This window comes from Solenopsis invicta, chromosome 4, assembly GCF_016802725.1.
Source record: "Solenopsis invicta isolate M01_SB chromosome 4, UNIL_Sinv_3.0, whole genome shotgun sequence".
Classification (NCBI taxonomy): domain Eukaryota; kingdom Metazoa; phylum Arthropoda; class Insecta; order Hymenoptera; family Formicidae; genus Solenopsis; species Solenopsis invicta.
The window spans coordinates 27,258,432-27,275,877 of record NC_052667.1 but is presented as its reverse complement, the minus strand read 5'-3'; the positions used below and the strand labels follow the sequence as shown (position 1 = coordinate 27,275,877).

At 37.4% G+C, this 17,446-nt stretch overlaps 1 protein-coding gene across 5 annotated transcripts in view; it reads left to right on the top strand.

Annotated features, from left to right (window-relative positions):
• Positions 1–1,742: 1,742 nt before the first annotated feature.
• The window catches only part of LOC105196353 (RNA-binding protein 24), a 30,847-nt gene continuing 15,143 nt past the window's right edge, over positions 1,743–17,446 (top strand). Inside the window, exons 1-5 of one of the 5 annotated variants that reach the window (XM_039447780.1) lie at positions 1,743–2,609; positions 7,763–8,018; positions 9,899–10,307; positions 11,321–11,447; positions 13,882–13,942. In XM_039447780.1, coding sequence (XP_039303714.1) covers positions 10,300–10,307; positions 11,321–11,447; positions 13,882–13,942 — 196 coding nt within the window. In that variant the 5' untranslated portion in view covers positions 1,743–2,609; positions 7,763–8,018; positions 9,899–10,299. Of the gene's footprint in view, positions 2,610–4,702; positions 5,774–7,762; positions 8,019–9,898; positions 10,308–11,320; positions 11,448–13,881; positions 13,943–17,446 lie in introns of those variants that run through there. The other 4 variants (XM_039447778.1, XM_011162261.3, XM_011162263.3 and 1 more) reach the window with 4 other exon arrangements.

Here is a 17,446-nt window from a genome sequence, read left to right as displayed (position 1 = left end):
ATGAAAGCGTTAATAATGGTTACAATTTTATGCGATTGAAATGGCAATTTCGTGAAAGTGTTGAGAGTATTTTGACGGGCTTTTCGGATCAGGTATTTCTCGAGATTCGTTTCTTAGGAAGACTCGAAAGGGTGCTTCACTCGTCGCGACGTGCACGCTAATAAAATATTGCCGAGTCGTATGCACGTGCGTCGTGCACACAGAAGCGAAACGGTTCGTTCGGTGTGGTAAATGCACCACGGTTGGGTAAGAACCCTGGTCTCATATATGGGGGACGACGGAGAGACAGCTGTGGGGCAGCTGGCAGCGCGTGCCACGAACCTATGGGGTCTCCTTCGAGCGCGGACGCGACGGACGATGATATCCTGTATTCCATCGCACGTAAGTAACGGCAGGTTTCGAACAATGCGATGTTCCCGAGCTTCGTCAGGGAACGTAGCTGGGCAGCTACGAATTATCGCTGCCTGGTTGCCTGCCCCCGGAAGCCCCGTATAATAAAACTCCTTACGATTATCTACGACTGGGATTTGTTTGCATAACGCGTGTGAGAAGCACCATGAAGATTACTTCGTATTGATTTTCATAAGAACATAATCGTAATTTGGCTGTCTTTACCGATGAGATCAAACTGACCTGTCACTGTGAGGGACAGAATGTAGTAAAATTCATGCCTGAACTTTTACTCAACGTGTTAAGACTGTGCTCAAATAAATTTGCTTGAAATGAACTCGCGACAATTTCTACATCTTTCAACATGAAAATTCGATATTTTTATAACATGATGAAATTTCTTCCAATATTATTAATATACATTAATAATAATAATCAATGCATGAAGCTACGTAAAATTGCTAAACAAAATTTTAATAAATTTATATTTTTCCGTAAATGAATAAATATAGCCTCTATGTAGATCTACTAATAATGCTACACTTTATTTAACATTTTATTGTTTGTTAAAGAGTACATTAGATTATGCACTCTTTAGGCACACAGAGATAACGATTAACGTGGCGTTGAGATTCTTGATATAGTTTTTAAAAAGATAATTATACAATGCGGGATGCCGGATATCCTGCATTCTAATAATTCGAGATAATATGCATTCGTTTTCTGTGTGCGTTGCAATTGTCCGTCGAAAAGGTGCGCTTTCCTCGTGAGTTTTTCACCGGCTCGAAAGAAAAAGGATCAGCGAGTTTCAAAGCTTTCGGGGGAGAGCGTTTCAGGCCAGCGAACATCTGCCGTCGTCTACAACGATAATAATTCGAACAGCTGATGCTCTTCCGCGGATCACCGCCTCGCCTTGTAGATCCCACAGAATCGTTTCGCTTTGTTATGCACTTTCGTAGGAGAAATTCTCGCGAAGTAAAAGAAATATATGTTTCCAATTTTCCACTCTAATAAAATTCTTTTAGTTCTTAATTCTCCTTTAAATGCTACATAAATGTGCATTTATTGAAATGTATTTTTATACACATTAAAATAAATGAGATGTATAGATTAAGAGATTGATCTCGTGAATATATTTCTTAAAAGAGAAATTGGAACGACAAAAATAGAATTCAGTTGCAATTAATAAGATAACGTTTACGTATTAAAATTGTTTTTACAAATATAACCAAATTTCATTTATTTAACAATAATTCCAATTATATTTTATAAGTATTTTAGGCTTTGTGTGACTTTGTAAGTATCACTTATACAGCCTTGTAAATTTCATAAATCTGTTATGTACATTTGTCCAATAGAATAAAATCATGAAGCTTTGCATGAAAATTTTAGTTGATACAAAAGACAAAAAATATATATTAACATAAGCTTTATTATGGATCCCCGAGGAAAATCTATAGAAAGTACAAACACCCCAGAAGAGAAAAGATCGACAACTTGCCCGCGATTATGCAGGGTCCCCGCTGTGCACACGTGCTCTCTCGAGGACAATCGATCACCCGGCAACAAGTCATTACCCTGCCATGCCCGCGAGAAATATCTCGCCGTGAAACCAGCCAGCGTCGTCGTCGTCATCGTGTACCGCGTGAAAACACCGATCGGTCCTGCTTTTTGAATTTCAGCGCTCGTATTTCCTGGGCATGGGGCTGCTTGCGTGCGCACGTATCCGGAGGTACGGGAGTGGGAATAAATGCCGGCCAATCCGGAGGCACCGTGGCGAACCAACTGGCAAAGAAGTTGGCGAACTGTAGCGCCGTGCAGTAGCCGCGACAACTCAAACGGAAGACTCGCTACTCCACGCCACTCGCACGTGGGCCTTCGTCGGTGTCTGTTACGTTTTGCACGCGCTCACGCTCGCAGGAACCGAGCATCGTTCCTAGCGCGTGGTGACTATCCAACGTACTAGCCGAATACGAACTATTCCTCGTGTAAAAAAAAGGTGCCTACGATACGATACATTCGCGAGTAGATCCTGAATCGAGTCGACAGCCGTCTCTTTCCATAAGTGCTTCATACGGAACGCGTAGATTCCACACGCGGCCGGAAGGTCCTTCCTAACCTTGGTGTAACTTGATACTGTTTGTGTACCATCATATTGGGATTATCAGTACGGCGGTAGCTGTAGTGCAACAAACGGACGTACACAGTGCGACGTAAACGTAAGTGTGAACAAACATTTTAAATGCTGATTGTTACTGTAAGTTCTTAGAAGAAGCAGACTTCCGATAACTGCGTTACGTTGTTGCAATGGAAACAGAAATATCTCGATATAGCGGCTAAGACTACCAATCGATTTCCTAATTGCCTTTAGGAGAGGTGCGATGAAACAACGGCACACTCTACTTCTCTTCGATCGTTCTATTTTCGATCGGCGCTCCATCCGCTGTTATTTCTTTAGAAAATAGCGCAGTTGGCTACAAGATAACTCGTATAAAAGTCATCATGCGGTCTTGCGCGTTAGCACGCGTCATATTTAATGCATACTCCATACGAAATTGCTATCGCATGAATTTTGGAATCGCGCGTCTCATTAGCCTTAATAGCTACCATTAATTTCAATTAGTTGCTATCATTGCTATTGCTATCATTGTGACGTATCGCAACATATTTTCACGTCGCGGCTTTATGATTGTAAAAATATACGGCCGCAAGATCGAGTGTAGATTGGTTTCTAATTTTTGACCATATAAATAAATAAACATGTACCCTTTTGTTTCAATTATAGTGACGGCATTTCCTGTATAATAGAGATATCATTTATAAGATTTTATTTTACTTAAATTCTATATTCGCAAGAAACTAGCTTGTAAGACTTTTTAGTGATTTAATATTCGAGAGAACATTGATTAAAAGACAATAAAGAAAGAAAAAAAAAAGTAATGCGAACAGAGGCAAACAAAATTAAAACAATCAATCATATAAATGAATGACGAGCCAACAATGGTCATAGCCATTGTATGTGCTGGTTGCTTTATCCTTGGAAGATATGAAGCATTACCAGTTATGAGGGAAACGTTGTCGCTGCTCACTCATTCGCCTCCGCATATCGCGACATTGAGATGCACCGATAAAATTGGATGCATTGCCTCGCGAGCGACACTAGCGTGCGCTTCCCTAGATCCCGATGCGATCTATATGATCAGCCGGCACGAAACGACGTCGGCGGCGGCAGCGGCGTCGTCTCGGCTGAATCCGATTTTACTGTACATGGCGTGTGAGATCGTGTATAGCGCGCGAATTTCCGTGCACAGGAAATTCTGTTTATCCGTCTGCGGAACTGTGTGGTGGCGCGTGGCCATCTTGCGCCGTACGTAAAATGGTCTGCTTCTTCTCTCAGCTGTCCCCTCTCAACCCCCGTTCAACGGCCTGGTCGTCGCGACAAAGGGCGACCGGGCACGTGTTCCCCGATGTTTATTAATAAACCCCGACGGTCGTGCCCAACAATTTTGCCGAGCCAGTACGTCTGGAAGCGGACGCAGGTGATAGCGCTTCTGACTAAAAAAAACTACTAGAATAAGACACCCATATATAAGTTATTATACATGCGCGTATATTCTATCATTCTCATTGTATATGTCTATCTAAAGGCATTTTGGATATATATTTAAATAAATCAATGTTGCAATTTATGGTTTTTAGAACCGTAGGCATAAACAAAATATGATATTTAAACTTTAGATTCGAATTAAAACAACATACAAAATTAATGTATATTTTTAAATTAAGGTATGTCTTCTTCAATTACATGCAATTATTGCATTTCGCATAATTGAAAATAAGAATGCAATCATCATGGTGATGCGCTGCAAGCATTTCAATCAGAATCATGCCCGATTGTTTTTCTTTTCTGTGGAAAGCGCGTGAAAGAAACTTCGCAAGTTTGCATAAGAACGTGGAAGTTATTTATTCGCGAAAGTTCGTTGCAATTTTTTTTTTTTATGCTCGTCTTATCTCGAGAGGTAAACGGGACTGGTCTAAATCGAGTTATGTTAATGCCCGATGTTCTTTCGGAAATTAGCTAAGTTTTATGAAACGTCGTAAAAACTGAATACAAAATGCATTCTACATTCTACAAAATTCTTGTCCTTCCGTCCCGTGTCTACCGAAATAGTATTGAGAATTACAGTAGCATTAAATATATTTGAATTTTTATTTTTTTATATCTTTTATATATAAACTCAAATCTCCGCCGTATATTATTGTCATATAAAATTATATAATATATATTATTTTATCAAATTTGTACTATAAAGAATTTTAAAGAGCAGATTTCGAGCAAAATTCAAAATTGTTGATCTTTAATAACACGGAACGAGGGTGTTCCTACTTCTCGGCATTCTAACGTGCGATTAACAACGTACTGTTTCTACACGGTCGGTATCTGCGGCACAAAAAATACGAGCCACGCAATTTTCACGCCATCGACGGATAAGTAGCGCATAACGCTTCTTCAGCCGGCCCGCGAATCATCGACGCCGACACGTATAAACTTTCAGCAGACGTACAGCGCTTATTGTCAATCGTGCTTCAACAAGTGTTCCTGCACGAGATGCAAACAATTTGATAATAACGGTATCGCCTGCGTGGCGAAGCTCGTCACATACAAACTTGCTGCGGCAAATTTTGTAGAAAGACGCGGATACACGCTAATTAGTCCCCGAAAGAGACAAATTATTTCGAAATTTATTCAAACAGCTACAACATCGCACACACGTAAAGTCTGCGAAAGAATTTTGAATAAGCGATACGTTAATTCGTTTTAAAATTAATTAAAGTATAAAAAAATCACAAGAGGCAGAATGATTGATGAAGATGCAGTTCTATTTTTATAGTAAATATATTTTTTAAATCTAAGCAGTAAGAAGTTACATAAGATGTGTTACTAAGTTTAAAAATATTAAAAGCAATTGCTTTTTCTTGGAAATAATAACCTTAATTTGAAATACACTTTAATTACGATGCTTTTAATGCGTGGAGATTTTTAATGATGGCATTCAAACGGCTTTTGAGCCGCGTGCTTGTTTTTAGATTAACGCGCTTTTCACTCACGCTTCTGCAATTAACTCCGCGTACAATCCGACACCTTTTTCGCGAAACCCGACGAAAGCCACGCGTCGCACGTGTTTTTCGAAAGACTCGGCCTTTGCGACTTTGGCCGAGAGGATATTTTCGCGGGTGCTTTCGCGAAGCACATGGCAATTGGCCAGCGCCGAATGCATGCCACACGTTCACGACGCTGCCGAAAGACAATGACGACGTCCCGATGCTACGCGTCGCGTTGGGAACTTGTCGTCGCCTAAGTGCGACGCGACGTGTCCGAGAGGTACGTACATTCTTCCCATGCACCGCGGGGTGTCCGCCGTCCGCGTGGACCACGTGTGAGCTATTAAAAACCAGTGCTTCTCAACGAGAATATTTTTCGAGTGCTCTTTAAACATTTCGCCAAGCTTTTATTGCGCGAAGCAACACCCTGCGATCTTATGCGTCTCGACGGAAACGGCTCCTATTGCGCGCGGAGGAACCTCGTGCAGCTCGCCGGAACGACGGACGGACGTTCCACGGAACACGGTCAGTGAATACAGCTGGAAATTCGTCGAAATTCTCGTGTCCCGCGATCGTCAAGGATCCCGATTGCCGTCGCGCGCCGTATGCTTCCGCCGGCTTACGAGCCAGCCGGCGTGTACGACCATTGTTTCTACCCTCCGCAAGCCGTGCCTCTTATTACCTGAAGGGTTGTAACTGCTTCCACTAACGCCAATACTGGCCGACAGTGCGTTTTCACAGCCTGACCGCAAAACTCGAAAATATGAGCCGAAAAGTACTTTGTTTCTCATTACTCATGCTTGCAGCGGAAAAGGATTTATTTTATAAATTGTAATCTGCGAGAAATCTTGAAAATTGAAGTACGCTTTTCGTAGGCAAAATGCAAGGTAATTTTTGATATTACGCTTCGACTTTTTAACATTAATAATACACTGAGAAAATAAAGTTGTTGAAAAACTAAAATATTCAGTTTGATACCTAAATATTAAGTTGGATTAATTAATTTTTAGTGTAAAAAATGTGAATGGTTTGCATGAATGAACTGAATCTTTCTTTGCACAACTAAATGATGCATCAACTCAATGTTCAATTGATCGTATCGGATTAAATATTTTGATTTTTTAACAAATTTTTTTTCTCGGTGTGTAAGATTTCTGCGTTGGTTTCGTTGAAACTTGTTCTGATAAATGCGAAATTAATCTCCCGTTAAAAATTACTGCTATCAACACTTCTTGCTTCGCGAATTATTTGTTTTATTAACATTCCAGAAATTAAATGTGGAAGTATTCCGACATATAGCGAGCTAAAATTATTTTGAATTACTCGTTGAGAAAATGTTTCAAAAGAAAATTGCGCGATGTCGAAGGAGACATAATTTCGTTTTAAACGGAACCAATTCTCGTTTGAAATGTTTTTTATACAAGCAGTAGTTAAAGAAGAATTTAAGATCGTTAACTCTTGCAAGTTGCAAATAAAGAATATTATTCTGTATGTTATTTTAGACTTGGTTTGTGATGATTCACGAGCCTAGGTTTTGGATTTCAGCGTGACACAGTCGTGTTTTACGTTGCGGTATATTTGAATAAGATATAAATGTTATCGTGGAAAGTATTTCTCATCCGTGGCTTGTTAAACCGTAGCGTTAAAGAAAAGCGGCTTTTCGTGCAAACGTTTCGAACGATTCAACGTGAGAGATAGAACGTCTAGGGCAGAGCGAAAGATGGTGAAGGAGGAGAGGGCGGCGATGGCAATACAACAATATGATTATACGGCGTGCTGCACCGGTTTTCTGCAGCAGCTGCCGTCGTTTTGGGGGATCTCGACCGGGAACCGACGGTCGTTCTGTCGAAGTACCGGTAGGAAAGGGCATAAGGAGGGATAGAGGCAAGGAGATCAGGCGGGGGCCCGTAGAGGCCCCTCTGCCCTCGCCGTAGGGCCCGGCGCGCACAATATGTTCGGGCAAGAAGAAGCAAGAGTGTGTTAAAAATGCCGAGTGAGAGGAAAAGGGACGTGACGGGGGAAAAGGGCCCTTTCTCCCTCTTCTTCTTCTATCGGCGCTGAACACGTTGCAGAAACTCGAAAGACGAGCCACACGAAAAATGCCCTACTACCTGGTTCCCTCGACCGTTTCGTTCTCTATGCGAGGAGCAAAACTGGCTCTTTTCAGGTTTCTTTAGAGAAGAGTGTGAGAGAGAGCCTTGGATGGAGGTCATGGTTCTTCCTCCTTACTCTTTCTTCTCCGCCCGTATAACCCTCTTTGTCGTTTAAGGTAAAGTCCTCTCGCTTCTTCGCCTTGTCGACCCATTGGATTTTCCTCGATGCAGGGGTTCAGTTTCTACGCAAAAGGGAGCTTTATCTGTTCCCTTTGTGTCCGATGGAGTCATCGATTCGAGCATGCTAGAGAGGGACGGTAGACGAAAGTAATATTCGCGTCAGACGAAGCTAGAAGACGATTCGTTTTCGTCACCCTTCGACTCTCTCGCGTTACTCGAACTGTAGGAAGTTACGAGCGCAGATATATACGTGTACGTACCGTGTTACATCACTGCATTTTTACGTTATTTTTAAATAATTATTTTTCTGTGATGCTGATTATTTTTTTTCATTCATCAAGTTTAATTTCCTTGCATGAAAATATTGCTATGTACATGTGAATATATACTGCTACAAAAATAATTAATAAAGTTGATTTGATTTAGCGAAAGTTGTTAATAAATTTTCTTTCTTATAAAGAAGTCAAAGTAAAGCTGTAACATTTTCATTTCAAGCTGTATAATAATATATAGTTTAATTTTTTTTGTATATTGAACACATACACACACGCACACACACACACACGCGCGCGCGCGCGCGCACGCACACGTATACAATAATATATCATGAGATCTATTTCGATAAATTTAATATGCTGTTCGTTGTTTTATCGCTGAATCCATATCATGATTTACTAGAGAAAGTTATTTTGGACATATTACTCATGTGCACGCGATTTTACTTTTGTAAATCTTTACAAGCAAAATTTTTCGCTACATAATTCATTTCGCTACATAATGCTGACGTAAAATAATTCTACATAAGACAAAATAAATATAATTTGTAATAAAAAATATAGAAATTGATCAGATGTATATCTACTTGTCATTAATTATACTTTGTCTCTAAGTGTAATTAATGTAATTTCACGTCGTTGAGGTAATTGCTTTTTGAAGTTCTGCTTGGCGCCTAAGTAGTGGCAATATCTCTTTTTTATGCAAGGATTTCCGCATCCATTTCACTTAATTATGATTCCCCTTTCACTGAAGCCAACCGCTAGCGAGCCGCATGTACTATTATAAATCAACAAAATAAAAAAATTCTTCAAGAGAAAAGTGAATAGCGCTTCGTTTATCGTCATTACAATTGCGCTGTACATACTGACACGTACGTATCAAAACATGTACATCATTATAGCGTACGCGCTAAGTACGCGTGTCGGTTTGGTTGCATGCTTAAAACCTAATTGTCACGAAGCTCGCACACACATACACGTGTATGTATGCATCGGGTTTGCATGACGAAGTGCAACGGTTCTTTCACCCTCACCTAGGGGCGAGAATTGGATCTTTTCAAAAGCTTCTAAACCGCACGCGTGCAGGCCCCTTAATTGGACGTGGCTGAATTAGACAGTAACGCGACACACAAATTAATCCTCCCGTAACAAACATACTACTTGGAGAGCACAATGTAGACCGAGCATCATTAAAATGAATGAGAATGTCCGATCATTCTACCGATTTTAAAGAGCCTTAATGCGTTACGCGACGTGCAGTTATTCTGTCCAAAACATTCAATGTGTATCGAAAATGAAACATTCCAATAATAAATGAGATTTGTTCAATTAAGTTAATATAAATTTTCTTATTGCTTTCTCTCAAGGTAAAATAACGAAATACCAATTCCAAGTATTATTCTTTACGAAGATTGAGATGCATATTATTCTGTTACGTCTATTTTACACAAGCGGGAATGAAGGAAAGTGGATGTGCTACATGCAAGTTTCACTCGTCGTCGTGCAGCATTTAAATCTGGAGTGTTCGCGTAGAGATGAAAATAAATGCATATCGATTTCATCCAAAATATTTTGTTCTTTTTAAAACCAGTTTGTGCCGCTGTATGAGAGTTTTCAAATAGTAATAATAAAATTATAATTTTTAAGTTTACATAATCAAAAATCTGTTTTTAATAAAGGAATTACAAACTTAAATATTTTTTTAATAAAATTTTGTTATCTGTTTAGAAATGCTTTATGCTTAAAAATATCGATTTTGTCAATCACTCTAAATAAAATTACTCCTAGATTAATTTATTATTTTCTTTTTATATTTTTTTTTTCTAAATGTGAATATAAATTTCTTTCTGTTTTCAGAAAGCAGCGTCCCGTGTCTAAATGCTGCACGGCTTGTGGCATTATTAACGTTGACCGGGGTACAAAAGAACGTGTCAAGATTGAGCAAGTCGTTGTCCCGTCCGGCGGTGATCTCGCCAAAATTTGGAGGATGCTGATGCCGGGTGCCGCGGGTCTCGGTGTAGGCGCGGTTGGCGCTGTGGGTGCCGTGAGTGCTCCAGCACCTGATGAATTGGTGCAAGGATTGGGAGCCCTCGCCGGCACCACACCGCAACAAAAGGATACGACATGGACGAAATTATTCGTCGGCGGTTTGCCCTATCACACCACCGATAAGAGTCTCAGGGAACATTTCAACGTTTACGGAGATATCGAGGAAGCGGTCGTGATCACGGACAGACAGACTGGCAAAAGCAGAGGCTATGGTTTCGTAAGTAATCATGTGTTAATGGACTGCATGTATTCAATTTAATTCAATTTAATATCAAATCGAAGTTATAGATACATTTGTTTTCCATTGTTTTTCATTGTTCTAGTCGAATTAATTACAAAAATTGACTATTAGTCAGTTGATACGATTAGCTATTGTAGTCAATCAGATTGATCCTGTGATAACTTTATAGGAAATTATAAATTATTCTAATTTTACATATGTACATACATTTAACCTTTCCGCTCGAGATATCTTTTTTTTGTAGATATTATTTACAATTTGCATTGTAAATGTAAATTGTAAATAGTATCTACAAAAGATATCTGGTATCTGTTTGTTTATGTCGCAAATATAATATTTATAATGTATCATAAGACTGAAATAAATTTTATTAAACTTTTTAATATTGATTTAATCGATAAAAAATGCACGATAAATAATTTTTCAAAAATTTCATTACTTTTATTAATATATTAAAAAATAATTTATCTCGACAATTTATAAGTCAAAATATTTAATAGATTTTTTCCAATAAGGAAGTTTTGAAAAAGTCTTTTGATTTTCAAAAAGAGTTTGATGCAAGAATATATTTTTATTAGAGTTTTGGAGTATACAATGTTGTTCTCATAGAAATAAATTTCAGTCTAACAAAAAATGTGATTCATTTAAAGTTAAGTTAGAATGGATGCGATAAAAGATCTAGTCTTAGGTTTTGCTGAAATTCCTATTACCCATATCTCGTTTACGGAAAGCTTGAAAATAATTGCGTAATACTTCACTACCTGCTTCTCGTGTCTGTATATAGCTAATTCTTACTGCATTCTCTCTAAGAGAGGAATTTGACCTGTTGTCGTGCATTAAGTAAGAATTAAAATAAATCAATTTGTTTTTCAAGATATTCGTTGAGTAGAAGATGGAAATCATTTACGAACTATTTGAGCAATTTAAAAAGTACGTATAGAATACATATCCAAGCTTATCAATAAAGGGTGAATTTAATCTATGTGTAGGTCATCATGGGAGACAGACCGGCGGCGGAGAGGGCATGCAAAGATCCCAATCCTATTATCGATGGTCGTAAAGCAAATGTCAATTTGGCCATTCTCGGAGCTAAGCCCAGAGGTAACTTGCAAACGTGTAAGTATATCTAATCTATATTTTAATTACGAGATTACTAGTGTTTGCCAATTAATAATTCTTACGTTGTATAAAATTAACTTTTCATAATTTACTTCCATTACCATATAAAACAATATTCAATTACTTTAAAATTTGTCAAAATCTGATTCTCATATACGAACTCGATAAGTTACTATAGAAATTAATTATTTTGACTTAATGAATTATTTAAACAAAATTTAAATTTTATTTCATTTATTTTCTAACAATGATTGGCTTTTAAATTATATTAAGATGAAGACTAATTATGCAAAACGAATTAGTGCTATCTTCATTCGCATTGAATTCTTCATGAAATTCACGAATATCGATAGGATGCTCTCATTCTTGGTTATACTTATGCGAAATTTTATTAAATTATCCAGATCTTAATTAACTTGCGATTTAAATTATTACATCAGTGCATTTCTAATAGATTAAGGATCGTGATTACATTGTGATCATTTCTATCTAAGCGTTGCATTTCCCATTTCGACATCGTATTTTTGATATTTACGTGTTACAGTCACGAGTTTTCGCGCTGTTGATACATTGCCAGGTCTCTGCAAACTTGTTTGTCGCAACAATACGCGATGCGCATTTTGGACACATGGGATAAGAATTCCATCGCATTTTTTTTCTGTCACATAAATCTCCAAGTCTGAAGAGACATTTAATCAAAGTAATTTTTTCCGATGTTAATTGCGGTAGATAGGAAATATTGTATAACATTTAAAATGAAAATGGTTCGATTTCAAAGTTCCATCTAACAGATAATTACGAAAATAAACGGTAATACTTTCATGTACAAGTAAATTACACTATGTAAATGTGAAATGAAAAAAGCAAATGACGATCAACCAAATGGTGTCCCCTGAGTCATCCTCTCGAACTTTCTTGATGGCTTTGAGCCAGCATGGCTTGGCGCTTCGAGACCTAAGTCTAAATTTGTGTTAACCAGCGTACCGGTCTTGTCTATCTTTTTTTTCCTGATACAAGAATTATCTCTAGTTTAACGTTCAGTGAGATTCTGGTTTTAAAGTTTTAATTGTCTTTTTTTTAATGTAATATTTGCAATTGTTTTCAATAATACAGATTACTTTGGGGATTCGTATCCATTTTCACTTTCATTCCATTTTTAAATATAATTGAAGATAAATTCTAATTTTTTCAAATATCACACTTTAGAAAACTTATCCTGAGAAAAAAATTGTTGAATTTTTCAACTTGATTAAATTTATTCGATTCAAGTATTTTGCATCCAAGTTAAATATATAAATGTTTGAACTGAATACATTTAATTTAATTTAAATACATAAATACTCGAACTGAAGAAGTCCAATTAAATTGAAAAATTTAGTCAAGTTAAGAATTTTGTTTTTCAGTGCATTCTTGATATATAGAATGGCAATCGTGATATATTCGGTTGCATGGTCATTTCAAATTTATTATACATCGCAAAACATTCTCAGATAGCGAGTATGCCAATACCTTAGTTCGTGCGCACGCTTTACGTATGTACACTGATGTGTTTGCTTTGAACGTATTTATTCATTTTAACAGCGGCGCAATAGCAAAAGGCATAATTATTAAATAATCTTTAATGGAAATTTTTGACAATACGCTTAGAAAATAATGTCAATGGACATACAAATATTTGCGAATCGATTCCGAGTTTACAACCTAACATTTTGCTCAGTTATCAAGCGGGAAGCATAGATTTCTAATTTATGCTAAATAACGTGAATTTTTGTTTGTTCGATTATCTCTTTGAAAGATATCACGTCCTATTTTTGATATAATGATAATTTTATACCACATATTGATCCGACAAGACCTAAAAGGACACACTAGGTCTATATTGATTATACCCATAAAAACACGACATTACTGGAAAATATGACACAGATTTCTGGCTAAGAATATAAATTATTTTTATTATTTCTTTCATTAACTTTGTGTGAATTAATATAATAACATTCTATATAAATTATATCAAGCTTACAATATTATTATTAATAAAGATAATTTTTAACGTTGGTTTCAAAATCCAAAAAAACTGAAATAAAATATTCTCTGTCTCTCTCTTTCTCTATGTGACTATCTCTTATTATACATTTTTAATTGAAGAATTTTTTAATTAATTATTATCTTTTAAAAAGAATATTGAGATATCTTTTTATTAAACTAAAATAATATAATCTATTTCTACAGTTAATAAATAGTAAAATTGCATTATTTTAAACAAAATTTTCTGCAAAAAGATAGATGTTCCTAAACACGATACAAAAACAAATTGTTAAAATTTCTTGACATTTAGCGAAAGAATATTTAATGGATATTATTTCAATTGTCATAATAAAGAACTTTCAAATTGATCATTAAGAATTGAGATTTATATTTGTGATTTCAGCATTCCCGTTCGCTACAGGCATCCGGGCTGGTTACCCAGCAGTACTTCCTGGACAATACGGGTGAGTCCACATTTATGTGCTTTGTCGAGGAATATTAAGAACGTATATGTCGTAACTGTAGCTAGATCGAGATATTTTAAGTTAGGAAAAGTCTTCGTGATGGTTCTTAGTCGATGACTACCAAATTTATCCGCTGCAAGTGAATGTGAAATTGTTTTCGCGCGCGATTTTTCGCTCTCTTGAGCGCTCGTTCAATTAATCGTACAGACAAGTTAAATTGCAGAATCATCAATTATTTGCGCAGCTATTATCTAAATTTACTGATCGATATCTTAGAAATGGAAAATAGAAGCAAATTTTTTTTTTTTTTTTTTTTTCCCTTAATGGAAACGAACGTTTTGAAGTCTATCCTTGCAGCGAGCACACACATTGAATTTTGCGCAAGAATTTCTCGGGAATATCGGGGATACAACGGCAATTAATAGTCGGTAATGCAACGTTTAAAAGCCAAGAAGGCACTCGCTTAACGGAGTCGCACGGTCGAGTAATTTTACGAGCTTTTTTTTTAAAGACACCATATATATGACGTTTCAGCATCCTGACGCGCGCGCGTAAGGAGACGGGCAGAGAGTTCTCTTTCCGAGATCCTTGAGACGGCCAAGGGCCATTCTAAGGACCCCATATTAACGCGAAAGAGAGACAAAGATACGAAAAAGAAAGAGAAAGAAAAGGGCAAATGTATTAGCGATCGGTGAAAGAGAGAAAGAGAGAGAGAGAGAAAGGGAGTGAGAGAGAAAGCGGCACACGCACACGTATCAGAATCTACACGTATGAGTACCTACGAATTTCTTTCCATGAAGTACATAGCGAAGATCTTCCGGGGATCGGCCTGTTCTTCTTCTCCTAACGTACTTTTTTGACTGTGTTTTTTTTTCTTGTTTCTTTCTTAGTGAAACTGACGTGAAGTGATGATAATGATTGCGGTTGCTGAGAGATTTGCGATTGTTTGTTATTTGGTGTTAGTTTTTTTTTTAATATTATATCTTTACACTTCTTCACACTCTTTTTTTCTTAATAAGCATAATATTAATAATGATAATCGTAGCAATAATCACAGTAAGACAGCTGTTACCTCTTCGATTCGACGTTACCGCTCGTAAAAATACAATAAAATCGAAATGTTCCAGTCTATTATTTAGTCTGGTTGATAAATTTGACTTTGTTATAAATAGATACAGAAAAGAAAGGCAAGGCATATCAATCTAAAAAAAGAAAAAAAAGTTTCTCAAATATTAAATAGTTCGAGAAATCATATTTATCATTTTAAAATCTCTACAGCCTACTTTCGAGACACCGAAACTGCAAGTTTTTTTTTAATAACAAATTTTTCTCTTTTAGTCTTTACTTGATGCATTGGAAATCTTAATATAAAGAACGCAATACGTCTAATTTACATTGTACCGTTAGTTACCTGAAATAAAAATAATAAAACTTAATTTTCGTAATTTTCTCAGTCAATTAACGGTCTCTAATAATTAAAACTAGCAGTTGGAGATTAACGAGAACATTATTCACTTGTTATACCGATGAGCGGTTCTTTTCTTATATGCAATTCTTTTAAACGCATACATAATCTTTCTCTTCTTTCCAAAAATTATGCCTTTCGGCGATTTTTCTAAATTTTTATTCTTACGTACATATTTTATTCCGTTTATTGTGATTTTCTTGGTTTGTCTATGGTGGCGGGAATATTAAAACGGAGGAAGCTAAGCGTCTTCCAATTTTAGAGCGGATTTTCACAGTGTTTCCCTTCGCGTTGAGTTATTTGTTTTTTAGTCGAAACGAACGAGGTACTTTATTAGACACTTTAACGAGTCTTGTAGCTAAGCTGACGCCTAAACGTGTTTCATCAATCCGGCTGTATTGTTTCCTTTTTAAAATTAAAGAACCATGATACGTGAAACATGGATGTGAATGGCATAAAGAGCCGTATAAATTATGAAATAGAAGGTTTCTTCGTTAAATTAACGCAAGCCAAGGAAGAAGCGTATCTGATTCGCCCGAGGAACCGTCCGGCCATTGCTTATAAATATTTAGTCTTTTGGCGTACGTAGACCATGCAGACTTCTCCGCGTGCCTCTCGTTTGCTCGCTAAAGCGCCTTTTTCGCGATTCCGCGAGAACGAGAAACAGACGGATAGACGGAAGCCGAGAGCCGGAGGATGAAGAGACGTTGGAATTCAGTTGAATAAAGAGAAACGCGGCCGCGATTTCGCCAACTGCGAGATTCTCTCCTTCTGGAGACTCGGCCGGAAATCGACCGGCATCGGAACACGAGCGGTGTGTGTTAATTTTTGATCGCGCGATCGATTCTATCGCGGTTCACCTCGCGATTTGGCTCGGCGGATTCTTCAATGTAGCACAAAAATTTCTTCGAAATATGGAGAACGCATAAATATAATTATGCAAGCCCCGATTGTATTAACAATTGAGGTAACTTGAAGACTGCCGCTTAATAACTCGTCATTTCTTATTTATGATACGGGAACGTAAAAATAAAATTAAGCAGTATTGCGACCACACGCGGCGTGTGGCCGGGAGAAAAATTCGCGCACACACGCTCGAAATGGACGAGAGGATCGATTCCGCGAAATTATTTTTGTAAAGCTAACACAGCAGTTTAGGAATGGAAGTAACGCGAGATAGATATACTCCTCCTTGGAATGCGATAAAAGGTGGTTCGAAGTGTCTTTCATGAAGTACGGATGCCCGTCGGGACTTATCGTATAGGATCCGCTAACCACTATAATATTAATAACCTTGTGTGTGTGGTGAAGGCTTACACTACACTTGGTGTCGCTATTGGTGTTGTATTTTTTGGTGTTGTACGTGGGTGGTTTTTGGACTTTCAAATAACACGGTATACATATATAAACATATAACTCTACGTCATGAGACAGCGGAACGGAACATGGCGTCGTCGAATGTTTTTTTTTTTTTTTTTTTTTTTTTTTTTAATTTGTTCCAGTATTAATTACCAGATGCAGCATGTATCAATTGTAGGAACATCATTATTGCAATAAACTTTTTCAGGATTTTTACCTATTGTTTTCGCGTCTGTGGGAAAAGGTGCACATGCACGCAGAAGGCAGAGACAAACGCTCATAGTTTCGATTCCCTGTCGCTCTTTGCGGTGAATTTTTTGCGGAGTAATCTGAGACTCCCTTTTTCTCGCCTGTGTTAATGAAAGATCGCGGGAGAGCTCCCGACTTTTCTCATCTCGCGAAGAAACGTGTCGCAATCACACGAAAGAAGCGTGAATATATAGAAGCGTCCATATGAAGGGGGTTCGTTTTTTGTGCGATCCAGCGAAGCCCCACGCAACGGCTCTCCAATTGACTCTTGCGTGTTTGGTCGAAATTACGGATCCAAATTATCATAGAACCTTTAACAAAGTCAATTAGCCTCGACTCAATTCCGCTTAAAAGCTCACGGTACTGACCCATTCGTGAAGAAATTTGCAAAATGAAATAAGGTTGATAAAAAATGCTACTTTTCCCTAATT